The 19,903-nt window shown below is 37.0% G+C and overlaps 1 protein-coding gene across 2 annotated transcripts in view; it reads right to left on the bottom strand.

The window, feature by feature from the left end:
• Window positions 1-324: 324 nt before the first annotated feature.
• The window catches only part of LOC109083638 (rho GTPase-activating protein 20-like), a 57,571-nt gene continuing 37,992 nt past the window's right edge, over window positions 325-19,903 (bottom strand). For both annotated transcript variants that reach the window (XM_042753995.1, XM_042753996.1), the window contains exons 12-16: window positions 17,615-17,776; window positions 17,262-17,371; window positions 14,415-14,604; window positions 9,207-9,321; window positions 325-5,999 (exon numbers count right to left, since the gene is read on the bottom strand). In XM_042753995.1, coding sequence (XP_042609929.1) covers window positions 4,144-5,999; window positions 9,207-9,321; window positions 14,415-14,604; window positions 17,262-17,371; window positions 17,615-17,776 — 2,433 coding nt within the window. In that variant the 3' untranslated portion in view covers window positions 325-4,143. The remainder of the gene's footprint in view (window positions 6,000-9,206; window positions 9,322-14,414; window positions 14,605-17,261; window positions 17,372-17,614; window positions 17,777-19,903) is intronic.

Here is a 19,903-nt window from a genome sequence, read left to right as displayed (position 1 = left end):
TCCCACTTCTGCAGTCAAAATTTAATCACACTCAAGTGTTTTGTTGGAGATAATAAGAAATGCAATAGGCATCAAATGGTTGTTGATATTGTCAATAACTTTTAAGCATATTAATCCTGAGGATATTGATTTAGTGAACCTCAATTTACTCTGGCTTTCATATGTACTGACGTAAATGATTTCCTAACATGTCAAGTACATGCTGCAATCTTGGTCTCTATACCGACATCTGTAAAAACAACACTTCACATTCTCCGGCACATTTTGTACTTCAGGTTTTGGTTTTACATGTTCTATTAAACAACAACAACAACAACAAAAAGATCTCTAAAAATCTTAAAAGATCTTTAGCTTTTATTCACTTTTACATGTTTGATCAAGCAGATATTGTCTATACATCCCACCTGTGAAAGCAGTTACAATAAACGAATAACAATTGCACACACTGTGTTCTTAAATATACATTCTGTGATAAGTGTTTAGATTTACAAAACAAATCAAAATTAATTAAACAACTGTTTTGAAACATGAACCATCCATAAAAGAACACACAACAGTCTTGAATTAGGTGAAAATAAACCTGTGTATAAAGATAAATTCTGTTATATGAATGAAAGTGCACAGATCGATTTGCTTCTTACTTGCTGTTACCTCTACAACTGCCCACTGCTTTCTGTTGCTTTGGTTTCTATAGACTGATTAGGAATATCAAGAGTAAACTACATAATGAGAACTTAAACCGACAGCTTCTGAGCATTAGTTGGCAGCAGTGTTAAATGTCAGAAGAGCTCAAGAGCTCATGGCTATATAATTTGTCTCATCTAATGATTCATTACCAGCACTTTGAAATATATACTCGTGTGTTCATACACACACATCTCAGACTGCACACTGTTTTAACAGGTAAACAACAGAACATCTTTAATGTGTAATATTGTGAGGTTGTGTGATGAGTGAAACAGCTGCGGACATTTAGAGCTCATCAGAAACACCAAGAGAAATTATTCACATGACTGAGAGTGGGTCAAAAAGAAAATGGTGGCCAAATGCTGGTGGCTCTTTTGATTATCTCTCTCAATTGCCAGAAGATCTGCATTCTTCCATGGTGAATGCAATATGTCCGGATTACATTCATACGATACTGAACATACTTTTTTAGTCACCACAAAGTAATTACTTATTCAAAATAAGTACCTACTCAGGAGAGCATGCGTTTTTGGTCATGTGAAATGACTTTAACTTAATGAGCAATATGACATCATCATGCGCCATTTTCTGTTTTTAATAAATAATTAACATACACATAAAAATAAATGTTTCAAAATATTAAATATATTATTTATTATACTATCTTATCTTAAATATATTATCTTATATATATATTGGGTTACAAGTCTGAATCTCTAAGCATCAGACTTGTAACCCAGTATATATAAGATAATATAAAGGTTGCAGGTTCGAGTCTCGGTACCGGCAGGGATTGTAGGTGGGGGGGGTGAATGACCAGCGCTCTCTTCCACCTTCAATACCGACTCAATAATTAGACTGAGGTGAGGCCCTTGAGCAAGGCACCGAACCCCCAACTGCTCCCCGGGTACTTAAAATTGTGAGATAAAAAGTCATAATTACCTATTAACTTTTTATTCATTAAAAAACAATTGTGAGATGTCAACTTGGGGAAAAAAGTCAGAATTTGGAAGTTAAATTTAGAATTTACTATTCTTTGTAAAAGTCAGTTGGAGTTATATGTATTATGAAAATCTCTATTTAAAGGTCAGTTTTATCTACTTGCATTATGAAAATTATGAAAAGCTGAAGGTCATTTGTATCAATAAGGCTTTTGTGTAGAAATCACTGTCAATCAGTTTTTACAGACAGGGATAAAGCCCAGGAATATCATACCTGAGAGCTATGTTTGTTTTATGAACCAAAGTGTTACCTGACAATAAAGAAAAAAAAAAAAAATGTATCTGAAGTGCAGCCTCACTTGAAATATGCACCTGAAGTGATAATGGAACAGAATGTCAAGAGAATTCTAGATTCTAAAACAGACACAGTATACATTTAAGATTAAATGCTTCATTGGTGGACAAATATTTTTACATAATTTTAAATAATAATATTTTTATTAATAATATCAATTGGATTTGCTCATTGACCATTCTGATACAAAACAAGACTGGGCCCCATGACTTTCATTATATGGGAAGAAAAAAATTGGCTGAAACATTTTTTTCAAGATATCTTATTTTGTATTTTTCAGAAGAAAGTAAGTCATACGGATTTGGAACTAGAAGAGGGTGAGTAAATAATCACATACTTTTCGTTTTTGTGTAAGCTATCTTTAAATATTCTAGCATGAAAAGCTGGCAATTTATTAAGAAAATTTTTTTTTCTTCATTTAAATTAAAATGTATAAAACATATTTTCTTGTGCATATTAGTAATTTCTTCCTCCAGCTAATTGTTGTTGTTTTTTTTACTCAGCACAGATATTATAATTATTAGAAATGGATTTGATTCTGTGATATTTTGTGATAGTTCAGTTGTTCCAAATTAATACATTCCATTCAGTTTAAAAACAAAAAACAAAAAAATCTGTATATTTTTAAAAGAAAGTTGAAAGTATCAAAATGAAGTACTCACATACTGCATTTAAAGATTAGAGAGTTCAAAAGGTACTGCATAACTAGAATTTTCCACTTAATATATATATATATATATCAATGCATCCAAGTACCATTGCCACCACTTGTTCGAAGAAGCACATTACAACTACACATAAACAAACATTACTCTGAACCATATGATAATTCAAAACATCATTCAGTTATCCACCAATGTTATTCACTGGATCTACACTATGCATACTCATCTCTATAAACACCTCCCACCCGCTTGTTCCTTCTTAATGTTCTTCTAATGGTATTATCACAGCATCTTATGCAGATCACGCCACGTCCCTTATATCATTTCATGCAGTCTTCACAAAAGTCCCTTCTCCTGCCACATGCTATGTTACTATAGTGACGCCAACCCTTTGTAACGTCTGCTGTTTACCTTCTTCCACTTAAGCACTTATAACATCTTACCTAGCTCAAAAGTGTGATTACCATCAGATTGATCAGATTCCAATTATGCCTGAAGCACATGCATGTTTTTATTGTCTTTTTTTAAGGAATTTTTTATGACTGACTTTATTGATATTTTCAAAAACTGGCTTTATTGTCATGTACTCTAAATCAGGGGGTTTCAAACTGGGTTCTAGGGACCCATGGAACATTTGAGAGATTTTACAAAATGTATATTTTAGGGCTAACAAAGTTAATGTGTATACAAATTTTGCAAATATGACTTCTGACAAGAATTAAGAATGCAAAATGAAAAATTAAATAGTAAAATTCAGTTAATTTGATTTTTTTTTATCTATTTGGAGCACACACAAAAAAATAAAATAAAAATTATTGTTAAATATATATAATTCACAAAATTCTGTCATCATTTCCTCAGCATCATGTTGTTCCCAAATACTGTAAGCTAAGAACCCAAAAGAAGATATTTTGAGAAATGTCTCAGCTGATTTTGTCCACATTTTGAAAGTCCAGTTCTTTTTAGACTGCAACATTCCCCAAAGCATATTTTAGAGGAGGATTGAAAACAACTGATCTTTTTCAAACATCATTCCTATTATGCAGTACATTTTTTTTATATCACCATCATTTTGTGTAAAACATTAGACTCAACATTGTTAAAATATTTTTTGCTTTGGTCTATTTTGGTTTCAGTTTTGTAATGTTAATGTATTTATAGTTTATTTAAACTCATAAATAAAACTTGTCCTACTACCAACACTGTATTTTACACTTTCTGTGCACAGAGATTTTTCTTCTTCAATTTTTCTTCTTTAAAAGGCTACAAGCATAGACTAAAACCCAACAATATGTGTTCTCCATTCACACAACTGAATCACTTCCTCCTGTGTGTGTCTCTGCAGAAGCCTTGCCAATACACCATGCCCCCGCTCTCCTGCACACAAACTGCAGACTCTATACCCAAGCTTGTTCTTACAAAAAAAAAAAATGCATTGAAATTACATTTGTTGCATATACCTCACCACCATGTAGTATTACATCACCAAATTTAGTTATGGTAATGGCTTGTTCTGTGCTGTCCCTCTGTTGCCAGGGAGCTTGATACAGATTGTGTGGCGAAAAGTTCCTGAGGATTTGTTAGCAGGTTTAGGATTGGCCACGCTCTGATTAGCATTGCTATGAAAGACCTTTATACTTGGGTTAACACTATAACCACTGTTAATGCTAACAGCAGGGTTAGCAGTTTCAGTAGTACAGCCAGGATGGTTCAGGTCATCAACAGTGCTCATGCTATGACTAACAGATTTGACGCTCTGAACAGTAAGACTTTCCTGTGCCGTTGTTACGCCATTGCTAATATCAGTTGCGACAATGCCAACATTAGCTTTAGCACTCAAGCCTGCGTCTGTCACATCCACATCATTAGGAGAAGTACAATGTGTCCTCACCTGGACTGATGTTTGCTGCGGAGGTGTAGTAAGTAATACTAACGGAACATTATGACCATAAAACAGTGTCTGGGGGATTTGTACCTGAACAGATTCTCGCACTTTTCCCTCAACTCTCTGCTCTGTTTCCGCCAGGATGTTTTGGGTTTTATCCGTGACCTTTGAATGTTTTAGCATCACTCTTCCTGCAGAAGGAAAGACTGTGATTTTCATTCTGCTCACTTTTTGCCCACCCGAGGCATGAATGTTTGAGTGAGCATTTGAATGCTTCAGCTGCAGCTGACTTACAGAGTTTTCTCCTTTGCTATTGGATTGTTTTTGTGTCATTGTGGGTGTGTTTGTGAGCATTTGTGTGACCTGGGATTCCTGTATCACACTGCCAATCGGATTCGCATTTGGGACTGTCCATATACTGCATGGATTCAGTGAGATTGCTTGTGAATTCATGTCAAATTTGGGCTCTATCTGACACGAGGTGGAGGAATGTAATGGATTCACACTAAACTCCATGCTGCACACAGTCTCAGCAAGACACTCTGACACACATGGTCTTGTTGCACCTTTAACCTCATGAATATCACTGAAGGTGCTAATATCACAGCTAATGGCATCCTCATTCTCGGTTCTTTCTCCATCCTTTACTGCTTTTTCTTCATCACAGTCACGAAAAGATACTTTAAATTCATTCTCTATCTCATCTTCCATCTCTTGAACTCTTTCTCTCCTAACATCCTCTTCCTCTTCGTAAGTGAAAGTACTTGTACCCTGCTTTCTGGACATTTCAGGTGTGAGAGGCCGCAGTCTCGCAGTAGCTCCAAACAGAAAAGGCCGGGACTGTGTATCTTGAGGGTTGGGGATTGGATCAGCAGAGCTGAGAGACAACGTACTATCCAGTGAGCTGAGGGAAGAAGTGGTAGTAGATGACAGACTTGACATGCTGGCCAATCTCTGCGCAGGATGACGAAAGCGGGTGGGGATTTGCGGCGACTTCCAGAAAGTGTAACGGCGTCGTCTTGTTCCCATTCCAGAATTGTGTGATTGTTGTTGTGGCCTTAACCCCAAGGAACTGTGTGACTGCTCTTTTCTACTGACTGTTACGGCTGCATCATAGCTGGATTGGCGAATAACAGGGCTATGATCCGGTGCCGGAGTTTGAGGTGTGGAAAAATACATGGAAGGCTCAGAGAGGCAACGGTCGCGTGATTGGCTGAGTTCCCCAACCCCCAGCATGCTTACAGAAGCACTGTAACATGATGAAATGGAATCCAGTGTTCCACAGCTGTAGGTGCCTTCTGTCGATGACATATCAATATGAAAGGGCTGGGGTCTCCTCTTTTCTTTCAGAGAAAGTGCAGCCAGAGGGAGGATAAGAGGATGAACTTCAGGCAATAGTTGGGAAGAAACGGTGAAGTCTTGATCTGTGTCCTCCGAAGAGGAGTGCTGAAGAAGATACGAACCATCTAGAAAAGAGAAGAGATTTGAGATATTTAACAAAACGAACTCAAAGATCTAAGACTTTTTCTATGTACAAAAAAAGCCTATTTCTCTCAAATATTATTCACAAATCTGTCTAAATCTGTGTTAGTGAGCACTTCTCCTTTGCCGAGATAATCCATCCACCTCACAGGTGTGGCATGTCAAGATGCTGATTATACAGCATGATTATTGCTCAGGTGTGCCTTAGGCTGGCCACAATAAAAGGCCACTCTAAAATGTGCAGTTTTATCACACAGATGTTGCAAGTTTTGAGGGAGCGTGAAATTGGCATGCTGACTGCAGGAATGTCCACCAGAGCTGTTGGCCGTGAATTGAATGTAAATTTCTTTACCATAAGCCGTCTCCAAAGGCGTTTCAGAGAATTTGGCAGTACATCCAACCGGCCTCACAACCGCAGACCAAGTGTAACCACACCAGCCCAGGACATCCACATGTAGCATCTTCACCTCCAAGATCGTCTGAGACCAGCCACCCGGACAACTGCTGCAACAATCGGTTTGTATAACCAAAGAATTTCTGCACAAACTGTCACAAACCGTCTTAGGGAAGCACATCTGCATGCTCGTCGCCCTCACCGTGGTCTCAAACTAACTGCAGTTCGTCGTCGTAACTGACTTGAGTGGGCAAAGCTCACATTCGATGGTTGGTCTGGCACTTTGATGAGGTGTTCTCTTTGAATGCATGAATCACGGTTTTCACTCTACAGGGTAGATGGCATGTTGCAGCATGTATGGCGTTGTGTGGGTTAGCGGTTTGACGATGATGTCAAACGCTGTGGTTCAGTGGCCCATGGTGGCAGTGGGGTTATGGTATGGGCCTTCGTTAACTAGACGAGACTGGACTATAATGTTATTTGAGGACTACCAGACATTCAAAATGCATCCTATAGGCTATTGTCCTTCAAAATGTGTGTCCCTGTCATTGGACTGCAATCGGATAAGGGCCTTCATAACAACTAATCATAACAGCAACAACAGATGGATAGGCTAATAAACCGTGAACTAGCGATCTGAAACAATGGCCTCAGCCCCCGAAGGGGTAGGAATAAATAAACCAAACAAACGTCCAGTTTTTTACCGGGAGACACAGTTCGTTGTATTAACTTAAAGTTAGTGAAGGCGGGATAGGTGGAATCTTGCTGATAGAAGTGTTCTCTCTCGCGCTCCATTTCTCATATACAGCGCGCGATACTCTGGGGATTACTTTCAGCATCAGTGATTGGGGAGTAGGTCTGAATTGAAGAAAAGAGAAAATCCTAGAAGAATACAGATTCCTCAGGCCAAACGTTTAGCTTTCATCCTAAACGTGATAAAAATGCCAAAACCATACTAGAATGGCTCTGAAAGAAATGATTAAATTCATGAGTGTCCCACAGCACAGACATGAAATTGAGTGAAAATCTCTGATTTGATCAGAAAACCACTGGGTATGTTGCATGTTATACAGTGAAAATCATGCATATTTTCTGTATGCATACCCTGATGATCCACTACATTAGTTGAATGTGCATATTTGTGGTATACAACAGAGCTCACTGCAGGGCTATGCAATCCCATAATGCAAAGATTCTTGACCCTTCTATTTAATTAAAAATGAACAAGAAGCAATCTTATCTCACTCTCAGACCTATGGGAAGAGTTCACTCAACACAAAAGAAGATATTTAGAGATAATTACTATTTTCATTTTTTTAATTTGTCCAAACAAATGAAACTCAGTGGCATCAAAGGTAGTTTTCGACCCCTTTGATTTTTATTGTGTGGCCATAAACAGGCCTTCACAGTAGCTTCTTCAAATGTTTGGAACCACACAAGGGTGAGTAAATAATGAAAGCATTTGACTATTTTTGGTGAACTAGTCACTTGAAAATGCCAAAAGTATGCTCAACTACACTACACATCTGAATAAATGCCTGGTAATAATGCACTTCCCTGTCATTTGATCAAAATTTGATAAATTAATGTTGCCATGATTAAAAGAAACAATGTATACACAAAATAAAATACAACATCAAACTCATTTTGGCCTATATATAAAACATAGAACTTCTATTAACAAAACGAATAAAAATACACCATGGTATAGGGCAGGCTATGCCTTATATAAAATAACAAATAATTTACATAAAGATTAAATAGGTATACAAAACTGGAAATAAGGAAACATGTATAATATATAACCAAATAAATAAGAAACGTAGAATGTTTATTAGCAAAAAGAATAAGAAAGCTTGGAGACACTGCATACACCTTGATGTCAAATGAAATAAATAAATTACACAAAGTTTAAATAAAATAAAGTAAAATCAACAAACACTGTGGAACCAATTAAATAAGAAACCAACAAAATCACCTTAAATAAACGGCAAATGTCAACAGGTCAAAACACTCACCGCGCTCTCCCAGCTTTTGTAGGTGCAAAGACCTATTTCTTCTATTAAACGTTACTCAAGTTCTGCAATTCTCTTTATTTAAACAGGTAATAACAGATGTTTCGGCTTGCTGATGAAGCCAAGCCTACTGCTGAGTGCCATTAAACAGCTTGAAAGATCAAAGACAGTTTTTAATATAACTCTGACTGGATTTGTCTGAAAGAAGAAAGTCATATACACCTAGGATGACTTGAGGGTGAGTAATTTATGGGCTAATCTTTAAGAGGATCTTAAGAGAGTAAGGTCTGAAATTTACAGGAGCAAAGCTGGCATACTAAAACTCTATAACAGGGGTTTCCAAACTTGGACCTGGAGGGCTGGTGTCCTGCAGAGTTTAGCTCCAACTTGCCTCAACACATATGCCTGGAAGTTTCTAGTATGCCTAGTTAGACCATAATTAGCTGGTTCCGGTGTCTTTAAGCTTTTGGAGCTAAACTCTGCTGGACACTGGCCCTCCAGGATCAAGTTTGGAGACCCCTGCTCTATAAGAATACTCAAAACTGTAATAACTGCAAAGGCAGTTCTACAAAAGAGTCTTAAGAGCATCTGAAATGTATTACTTTCAATTAATTTACCGTTAACTCAAATTTTAAAACACCCACATACACCAGCAGCTTAAGTGTATGTGGGAGTACTGTCAAACTGCACTGTCAAAAAGGCTAATTGTTTTCTGTAAAGTATCTCAATAGGCATCTACATCTCAGTGAAATGAGGTCCAAAGTGCAAAACTTTACAATTACCTGCGTAGTCACTTGTTTCCTGCCCTGAATTCATCTGCCTGGTGAACAGACTCTCCAGATCATCTCCAAATATGGCAGGCGTGTTTTCAATCAGGTACTGGATGAGCGCGGCGACCTGAATGACAAATGAAAAACATGAAACATCATCAATATGGAAAACAGACACCGCTGGCCCACAAACGTAAACACTGACTGTAGCAGCACATATATCAGAGACTGAAGCACTGTACAAACCAGCTCATGAAGTTTACGACTTGTTAAATATTTTGAAAAGATTCATGTGTCGAAGCATGTCAGTGTGTATGAGGTGGACACATTGTGTATGCTAGATGACTGCCACCTTGTTTCTGTCCAAGTTCTAGAGTGTTTAGACATTAGTTTAGAGTTTTTAAAGCATAGCTGTATGTGACTCCATAGTGTGTGCGTGTCTGGCATGTGCATAGAGATCCTCACTTCTTTCAATGAAAAAAATCCAATGAATCTTTTACTCCTTGAACATTTCAGATATAAACAACCCAAAGGAATGGAAAATTAAAAAGCATACAGAGGGAATGGAATGCTCTCTAGCATTTCCAATGGAAAAACAGCATTTTGAAGACACCATAGGATTTTGAGGCTGGCAGCAGATGAGTAACTATGCACAGCTTGACTCATGCTGTTTTTTTTTTCAGAAAGCAAAAGCAAAATGCATCATCGCACATAGTCCTGGACATGGTGAACTATTCTACGATTAACAATTAGGTGTTCACTCAAATTGCCTGCTCTCATTCACCACACATTTGTCTGTCCACTAATTGGTTGGATTAATTAGGTTCAGACACAGTGTGGGAATGCGCTTCATAAATTAACTGCCATCTTTGGATGTTGAGAAACAAAAGCATCTGCACAGTCACACACATCCAATTATAGCTAATTATAGATCCATCCATGACTCATCTCTCGCTTCATGTTTTTTTAAAGTCCCCAGGAAATCAATATCGACAATTCTTACTTCTATATGAAATACTGCAGTGTTTATTCCAAATGATTTATCTGTGCACATCATTATTTTCTCAAAATGAATGTGCCCTTTAATCCTAAATTTAAAACATTACCTTCCCATCCCACTTCACAACAACATCATGTGTACATCAGTACAAAAGCAGGACAATAATCCATCCCTTCAGTCAATCACATGAGATCGCAGCACGGCAATGGCAATGACCCAACAATCCAATCGATTCCCAATGAACAAAATCAAGTCCCATCCCACATTCTTTCCATTTCACAAGTGATCACAATTTCTTTTTCATGCTTACTTTAATTATTTAATGTAAATTTTCTATATTTTACTACTCAAGCCCTCACTGAAATCTGTATGTAGTTGTTAAGCTTCCAGACTATTAGCTGAGATAATTTTGTGCATAAAAGCTTACATAACTTGACCTTACATAGCAATTAATCTCTGTGACCAAGCATATAAAACTCTTGTCAAATAGTAGATACACTAAGAGTTCAAATAGCTAACAAAAACATCACAATAACCCACAAGTAATCCACACAACTCCAGTCCATCCATTAATGTCTTATGAAGTGAAACCTGCATGTTTGTAATAAACAAATCCATCATTTAGATATTTTTATTTTCAAACCGTTGCTTCTGGGTTCCTCTATCCATAATTTTGCTTTCACCAAACAGTCAACTAGTCTGAAAAATATTCACAGATCAAGGACCGTTTAAAAAAAAAAGTTCAAAACAGTTTTAAGCAAATAGATCAGTGAATTTTGATGTGAAAGGACAACAAAGGATTAACTTTTTCACTGGAGGAAGTGGTACTATGTACTAGGTACTATGGATTACGGGCTTGTATTTTGAAGGGTTAAAGTCACCTTGATGGATTTTCTTAATAATAATGTTTAACAACAATCAGCTGTTTGGATTCTCATTCTTATGGCACCCATTCACTTCAGGATATATTGGTGAGCAAGTGATATGATTTCTCCAAGTCTGTTCCAATAAAGAAACAAACTCATCTGCATCTTGGTTGGCCTGAGGGCAAGTCTATTTTCAGGTAAATTTGTATTTTTGTGTGAACTATTCCTTTAATTGTAAAAGTTAATGGTTCAAAGAACAAAGTTTCTTGAAGAAAGTTTCCACCTATAGCTCTTACACTTTCATGGTGATAATGTGGTATGTTATTTGCCAAACAACACAAAGGGTTAAGTAAGTGTGGGAATATATTACACTACACACCTGAAAACCTCGACCTAAAGATTGCACTTCACCAGAAATCAAGAAGTCAGTTCTTCATCAATTTCATTACATCTTGTGGAAGTATGGAAATTCATCTCATGTTTCTTTCTTGTGTCAGTTCTAATCCATAAACTACCACAACTTCGCTCTAATACCAATGGAGGTTATAATATTTACAGATGCACTTTACAACAGTACTTCTCAGAGTGAAACACAGAGATTTGATGACAGATGCTACTTCTCAGACAGGTTTGAGATCTAATGAATAATGTTAATTAAATTGCACAAATAGTATCAGTCAGAGTACTGGACTCGTATCAGTTTTCATATTCCAGTAAATAAGTTGCTATGGAGACCAATGTCTAATAACTGTAATCTTTAGATAACGAGGCAACACACTGTGCTATGCTTTTATACACAAGGAGGAATTTCATTCACATGCCCCCCATGGCCCTTAAATTATCGAAATTCCTCTCCATTTACACAACTCTGATGTCAATCATCTCAGGCTCAGCTGTGACAAAGCTGAGCTCTGCTTCCTCCCAATTTCTCCCAATCTTATTTTCAATCTCACAAAATCACACAGAGATCACCACCTCAGGTCTTTTCATTGGCTTCCTATACGTTAGACTCTGATTGCAGACTGCTGTGTTACCAGCGTCCTACAAGTCATGATCAAACACTGCCAGCAGCTGCCGCCAGCTGTGCATGGTTGAAATGTTTATCCTCTCTCTAAATGAAAAGCTTTTATATCTAGATCAAGAAACTTCTCCATCCCTGTCACCCACCACAATTGTTCAAATTATGATCAAATTTCTAAAGTTCCACTAAACACAAAAAATTTTTTTATGTTTTAAAAATTATAATGTCAGCTAAATATTTTGTTTGTTTCTTTGTTTGTTAGCAAATTTTAGGCAAATAGAACTATTATTTAATTAGGGATGTAACGATTACCCGCGAGCTTTTTTAAGTGATTATTCAAATCGATTAAGATTCCAACAAATCGCGATACACTCGTGTATGCACTCTTTTAATTAATCAAAACAAATGTATAGCTTCTGAAAAAGGCATATTAAAGTAGTGATTAAAAATTCATACAATCGCGCATGTACTCGTGTATGCAATTAAATTACACAACGTGAAGTTCTGAGTAACCCAACTCATACATTTTGATATTAACATAACATAAAACACAACGTGAAGTTCTGAGTAACCCAACTCATACATTTTGATATTAACATAACATAAAACGATAATTTAAGTTAAATTTTGTATGTATAAATTCAAATGACCCAAATGTAATGGTACTTACAAATAAACACATAACACATGTAATACCATTTTGAAAATGTATTTTAGAACAAGGAATTCCCAATAGCCAACTTTATTTATCATTTATTGATTTAAAGTCGTCGTCAGAATACTCCATCAGCCATCAGACGTGCCATCTGGGTTATATGAAGCGACGGGAACACTTTTTGTAAGCGAAGAAAACAAAAATAATGACTTTATTCAATAATTCCTTTATCAGCGGTCTCCTCGGTGTCTCTCATTATCACCGTATGCTGTGTATGCCTTGTGGCGCAGATGACACAGAAGACCATACACAGCAGGGTGATATGGAGAGACACAGAGGTCAGTAACGGTCACCACCAGTTAAACCGTAAAACCAGTCTGCCCATGAGCATGAGCTCTTGAACTTCTGCACTCTTCTGAAAAGGGAGGCAGAGCACCAGCTCATTTTCATTTAAAGGGGACAAACACAAAAACAGTGCGTTTTGGCTCATATCCTAAAAGGGGCAATAAAACAATTTAAAATATTGTATAAGATAAATCTACATTTTTTTCCAAGTAATGGCAGTATCAATGCATTCTATGGCACCTTTAATATGAAATCTACATTTTTTTCCAAGTAATGGCAAGTATATCTTTTCCTTTGCATAGTACTGTAAACAAACATAAGATTTATAAATCTCTTGGTGTGTTGGAGATTCAAACTCTTAATGATTTCCCTGCTTACGTTTGTGTCAACATCCTGTTGATAAGACAGATCCCTTTGGTGACATCAGGAAATTTGATTTTGCTTCTGTAAACTGCTAAAGTTAATAAGCAGATGCATTACAATTCATTATCTGAAGGGTGGAGAGAATCATTTGGGGCTTTAGGCTAAAAATACCGGATAAGTCACATCATCAAGGTTTCTCTTGAATAATAAGCTATGGACAAAGCAGTTCTGTGTGATTTACAAATGTGTGTAGGTGAGCTTAATGAATGAAAACGTGTAGCTGTTTCAAAAAACAGTTAACTATTTATGATTTAATTAGCCAAGTGGCAACTAGGTATATAAAGAATACTTTTAAAGTCTTATATGTTCATTACCCGTAAATTGTCACAGTGATGTAAGTCTTATTTCAGGTTTTCTGTACTACCACTAGCTATTTAGTTCTTGTGTCCAATTCTTGTCATGAGTCATGATAAGAATCCAAGTACAATTTCCCTTACATAAACCATGGGGTTCCAAAGTCTGAAAGCTCACTGAAAATCAGGTATTTGAAATGTCATTTAAACTAGAAAGTAAATAAAGTAGGATTTTGAACATTTTAAAGCATGAAAAATATGATTAAAAGCAAAACAAAATGAAAAAGTTTTAATGTAAAATAAAATAAATACTTCAAATTTCTAGATCACTAATCAAGTAAGTATTTTAAGCATAATATACTCTTTGGATAATTCTCAAATAATACAAAGAACATGTCCATTAAAAATTCTGAAAATAATTTTTCACTGAAATTGTGCTAATAACATAATTTGTAATGACAAATAGTTCTCACTAGAGGTCTTAGACTTTTGATCCCCTTTGTATATGCTGATTTTAACCTAAAAATGAACACTGAAATTGAATATTGAAACTGTTGTTTGGACATGCTATATGGTATGCGATTAAAGAAATGGTATGGTATGGTATGCTGATTTACCCGCAACACACTCTGTCCCTCTTTGTCAGGGCTGATTTGGGAAGACCTCCAGAGCATGTTGGGTGCAATGCAAAGGGCCAGGTTTGTTGCTGTCATCTGATTCACCTCCGAGTGAGTGTGTATCTTGTGTAGCACTCCAAATAAGAGACACAGCAAGGTGACATTCTCCTCTGGCAACTGTGCAAGCAATCTAGACAAAAAGACAATAAGGCTTGAACAATGACAGGCAAATGCAACCAGACAAACAGAAACATAAAGCACATCCTTAAATAATCTTGCCAACAAATGATTAAGTGCAGAAGTTCATCTGCCCTCTCATACATATGAAAATTCATTTCAGCACAAATATGCACACATACACACACACAAAGATAAAACAACAAGTGTGCATAAACAAGTGCATATTAATATCACTCTCCAAGCAATAAGCAGTTGGCTTGGAATTTTAATTTTTCAAAAGGTAAATCAAAATGTAAAACTCAGAACAGCAGAAGGAAATAGTATCACAGTTTGCCTGCTGCAAAATGCTTGAGTGGCACTTTAATAACTCAGACCAAAGACAGGAATGTATTAATATCTATTCAGATGAATATCTATTCAGATATTCTGAAGTATATTGTTTGTACAAACTAGTTAAAAGGATATGTTTCTTCAGTAACCTGAGGCAAGTTACAGTAGATGCAAACTACCTAGAGATCAAGGTCATTTTATAAACAATTTTACCACCAGCAAACCAAAGGAATCTGAATATTGAATGATTTTTTTAATCAATTTGAATTCTTAGATTTGTCTACTTATTACAACTGTCATTTTGGAAATTTAATAATGAAAAAAAATGTTTTAATGTTCCCATTAATTCACGCTAATGTCACCATGTACAGCTTTACAATGTTATCTAAATTTTTATGAAATAATTCATGCAAACTTCGATAAGAGTAGTCCATTCTGTATTCCGTTATTTTGTAGTGCTAAAAAACCCCAAAACAAATACAGTTCCAAACGTTGTCTAGAAGAATGTTCAGGCAAGAATGGAGGTTTTCAACCCTGCTCCTGGAGATCAGCTGTTCTGCATAGTTTAACTCAAACCTGGACCAGCTAAACAAGCTCTTAGGACTACCTGAAAAATCACAGGTGTTTTGAAGGAGGTTAGAAATAAACTGCAGAACAGTGGGTCTCCAGGAGCAGAGTTGCAGACTTCAGGGTGAGAACACGGAGGAAAATGAGAAACTGTGAAAGCACAAAAAAATTTCTCACATCAACAGGATTCAGTCAGGATTCAGATGTTTCTGTGAAATATCATATCAATTAAAATCTCGCAGCTGAGCATTCATGCTGCTGTGCTCCCAAAATACATTTAATAACACTTTGCTGCTCTTTCCTTACAACAGCGGGGTCACACTAATTTGATTCTTTTTCTTATTAGTTCAAATGATAGGTATTTATTTTATATTTAAAGATAAATTGAGGGTCATCAGTTGGACTCTCCATAGATGTATTTTTTTTATACTGTACAGTGAACTCTCCTTTATATCCCCTTACCCTAACCCTGGCATTTTTTGAATTTCAACAACAACAACAACAACAACAAAAAAAAAATGTTTGGTATGTTTTTTTAAGCCATTTGGTTTTTACAAGGACACAGGAAGTGTCCTCATAAAACATATATTCAACACACACACACACACACATGGGATTAGGTTTAGAGATAGGAGACGGATTATCTATATAATTGTATCTTGTAACTAAAATGATTGTCCCTGTACATATTCTTGTCTGCTTCTTTTTTATATTGTTGAAAAGTAATTATGTTTAGGTTTGAGGATAGGGTTAAGGGATTTAAAATATATCTATAAAATGGCAAATATAACTATATAAATTGATTTATGATATAAAGCATTCACAAATATTTTGTTTCTATAGTTGTAAATATGTAATACTGCTTATGTTTTAGATGCTGCCTCCATACGGCATATTTCAGCATCTATACAAATGTACATAAAAGTATGTTTTTGCTATTAATTGTTTGTATGAATACCTAAATGGCTGATTTAGTCTGCTCCGCTTAGTCCTTTAGAGTTATTGCCCATAGACTCTGGAAGTATTTCAGAATCTTTGTGACACCTCTTTTTTCTTACTTTCAGTAGAAAACCTTTGTCTAAAAGCTTCTTTTCTGTGTATTTTCTAGTCTCCGTTCCATGAGCTCTTCATAAAATCTCCTTTCAGAATTATGGTTTTGTGTGTACTATATTTCTTCACCTGGTATGTCAAAGTGATCTTGTGAGTCTTTCATGTAAAATTAGGTTTACACGTGTAAAATATGGACAGCTTTACAGATCAGTTGATTCTACTGTATATATGAACAATGAGATTGTTTTCAATCATCTACAACCTCTTTAGGACTGCTTGAAAAATTCAACATTTATGGGGGAAGTGCGGGGGGTTGTTGGGTTTGGGTTCTTCATCAGTTCAAAGCATGTTTGTGGTTGGTTAGCGAACCACCCTCTGTACAATTGCGTTCTGCAGTGGCCTCTCCAGACCACGGGGCCCCACGCAATTGCGTGGTTAGTGTGGTGCCTAAACAAACTACTGGTTCCACAGACACAAACGCATGTCACACACACTCAATTTGTCAAGCAATAAAAATCCTCAAAAATTTTAGCTTTGATTTTTATTTTGATTATTGGATATAGAACATATGAGTAATATTTAAAACCATTGTTTTAGATATAGATAAACCAAAAATCATCCAAGTGGAAATGTGGTCTTAGTCTGTACACTTTATACACTGAGTGTGTGTATATGTGAGCATATGTACAGTACATAAGTATGTTTGTATGGTGTTCTCACCTTCTGACTCTGTTAAGTCTGTCTTGTTGATCCTCAGTCTGTAGCACTTCAATCCAGTCCTCATATAATTCACAGCACAAAACACCACCAGGCAGTTTGCGTAAAAACTCCTACACAAACACACACACACACACACACACACACACACACACACACACACACACACACACACACACACAATTTAATAGAGAACAAAAAGGCCATACATTTTCATATATATAGGGCACAAAGGAAATGCTTAATTGATTATGAGAATTAAGATTGAGAATGTAGTGTGAGTGTAGATGATGAATGATTTGTGTGCATTTTATTCAGAGCATATCACTGTTGAATCAAAATGACTGTGTTCTCACTGTAATTAGAGATGCGGAGACAAACACTGATTGTTCATGTAGTGAAATACTTTGCCCAGAATTCATTCGCTCCTTCAGGATCCTACAGTTTTTGGCATTTGCTGAACGTCGGAAGATTCCACGGGTCTCTGGACCCTCACAGAACAGAAGATACAGCAGGTCCTGTGCATGCGTGCACACACACACACACACACACACACACACACACACACACACACACACACACACACACACACACACACACACACACACACATACACACACACACACACAGAGATACATACAATAGTTATCAAAGCCAGGGATTCCAAGACTTTTTAGTCAGCCAAACCCCTTCCACCTAAAATATTTACATGGTGTTATATAGATCTGTATATATATTTAAAAAAATCTATGAAAATAGACAATACCTCATTTTAAAAAATCTAAATTTCTTCACCAACTTCAAAATAATCTGACTTCAAAGCTTTATTTAAAAAAAATCAAATTTTCTTCTCCAACTTCAAAATCATCTGACATCAGTTTTACTTTTTTTGTAAAGGGCGTTTGATTTCTTTGCACGTTCGCTTTGTAAACACTGGGTCGGAATGTCCGCCCTACATCACGTGTGCATCATTTTAAGCTGTGAATGAGATATTCACTATGAATTGTTGCATTGTTATTACATTGTACTCCAACATTTTTATGACATCTTCACACACACCTGCTACACGTCATTCATGACTTTGTTTTTGGAAATATGATTTTGTGAATTTTTTATGATTTTTTTTTAAATATACAAATCTATATAACTTGTAACACCAGTTGTAATATCTTCAAACAATCCTGACACACATCATTCACGACTTTGATTTTGGAAACATGATTTTGTGTATTTTTGGTGAATTTTTGATATTATAGGCTGACTTGAGGTGAACATGCTCTTTTGCTTATTCACACGCAACTGTAGGGACTGTAGATAATGAAGCAGCGTGTTTGCATGATTGATAAGCCCATCTCTTCAATGGGCTAAAAGAGCATGTTCACCTCAAGTCAGCCTATAATATCAAAAATTCACAGAAAATATCTTTAGAATGTGCATACTGCTTTGAGAACGTTCATGGGGCTAAAGCCAGCCCAAATGGGAAAACTTAATACTGGTACGCTGTGCCCTTGAACACACGACACAGTCCCCAATCTCTCTTGGCACCACAAAGAATGTAGGTGACAGGGTCATGCCATTGAAACAGGGTGTTCTGCATCTGAACTGGAGAGAATACCCATGTCCTATTATGCCCAGCAGCCAACGTGAAACACCTGGAATAGCTCTCCACGCATCTAGGAACTGACATAATGGCTGCATCTCTCCGGTCACTATCGCTGGCAACGATGTTCATATACTGGCACCTAGCCGATAACAGACTACATGGTATCACCAAAGAGGCCAGAGGGAGTGATCAGCGCATTAAGGAGTGCCTTACTGTAAGTCTACAAGGCTTAGAAGCCAGGCTGAGGTCCGCACCAAGCATGACCGAGGATGGGCACAGATGTGTAGATGGTCTCAACAACAGGGGGCATACGCATATAAACGTGGGCTTCTGCCCCATCCACATGTGAAAACATGGCCTGAATTTTGGACATTAGAAGAACGGAACCTTCCTTCTCGAAGCAGCCCAGCGCCGACTCGACTGGAAGTACCAGGAGTCAAGCCAACTCTTGGCAGTTTCCTCTGCCCAGTTGAGGTTGCCCAGGGTGAAGGCTGTCAGCGAAAAGGATTGGGGGAGAGGAGGGCCCACCAGTGGCTTGCTGGCAGCAGTCGGCCCCATCCCCATAAGGGCACGAGCATTGCTCCTTCGAGTCCTCAAACACATCCTGGCAAGTTAGTACAGAGCACGCAGTCAGACTCAGATAACATAGTCTCATAGTCAATGGGGCCCACACAAATTCAATAGAAGGTGCCATCAGATGCTGTCTGAAGATCTGGTGTCAATTTAGGCGTCATTTTAACTTACAGTCAACAACCTGTTTTATGCCCAATGCACCTTAACCTTCTCTTTCCTCCCTCTCTCACTGATAAGGCTTTTGCAGCTTGGGTGAACCATAGGATAATTTCTATTAAGCATCTTTACTTTGACGGAACGTTCGCTTCATTTGAACATTTGACTCAAGTTTTTAACTTGCCAAGGTCCCATTTTTTCAGATATTTGCAAATCCGGGACTTTGTCCGTAAGCATTTTCCCAGGTTGCCCATGAGCCCACCCTCCACCCTTGTTGATAGTATTTTCAATACTAACCCTTATCAAAGAGGAC

This window comes from Cyprinus carpio, chromosome A5, assembly GCF_018340385.1.
Source record: "Cyprinus carpio isolate SPL01 chromosome A5, ASM1834038v1, whole genome shotgun sequence".
Classification (NCBI taxonomy): domain Eukaryota; kingdom Metazoa; phylum Chordata; class Actinopteri; order Cypriniformes; family Cyprinidae; genus Cyprinus; species Cyprinus carpio.
Note: the sequence above shows the minus strand (reverse complement) of the source record. Positions and strands in the feature narration are given on the sequence as shown.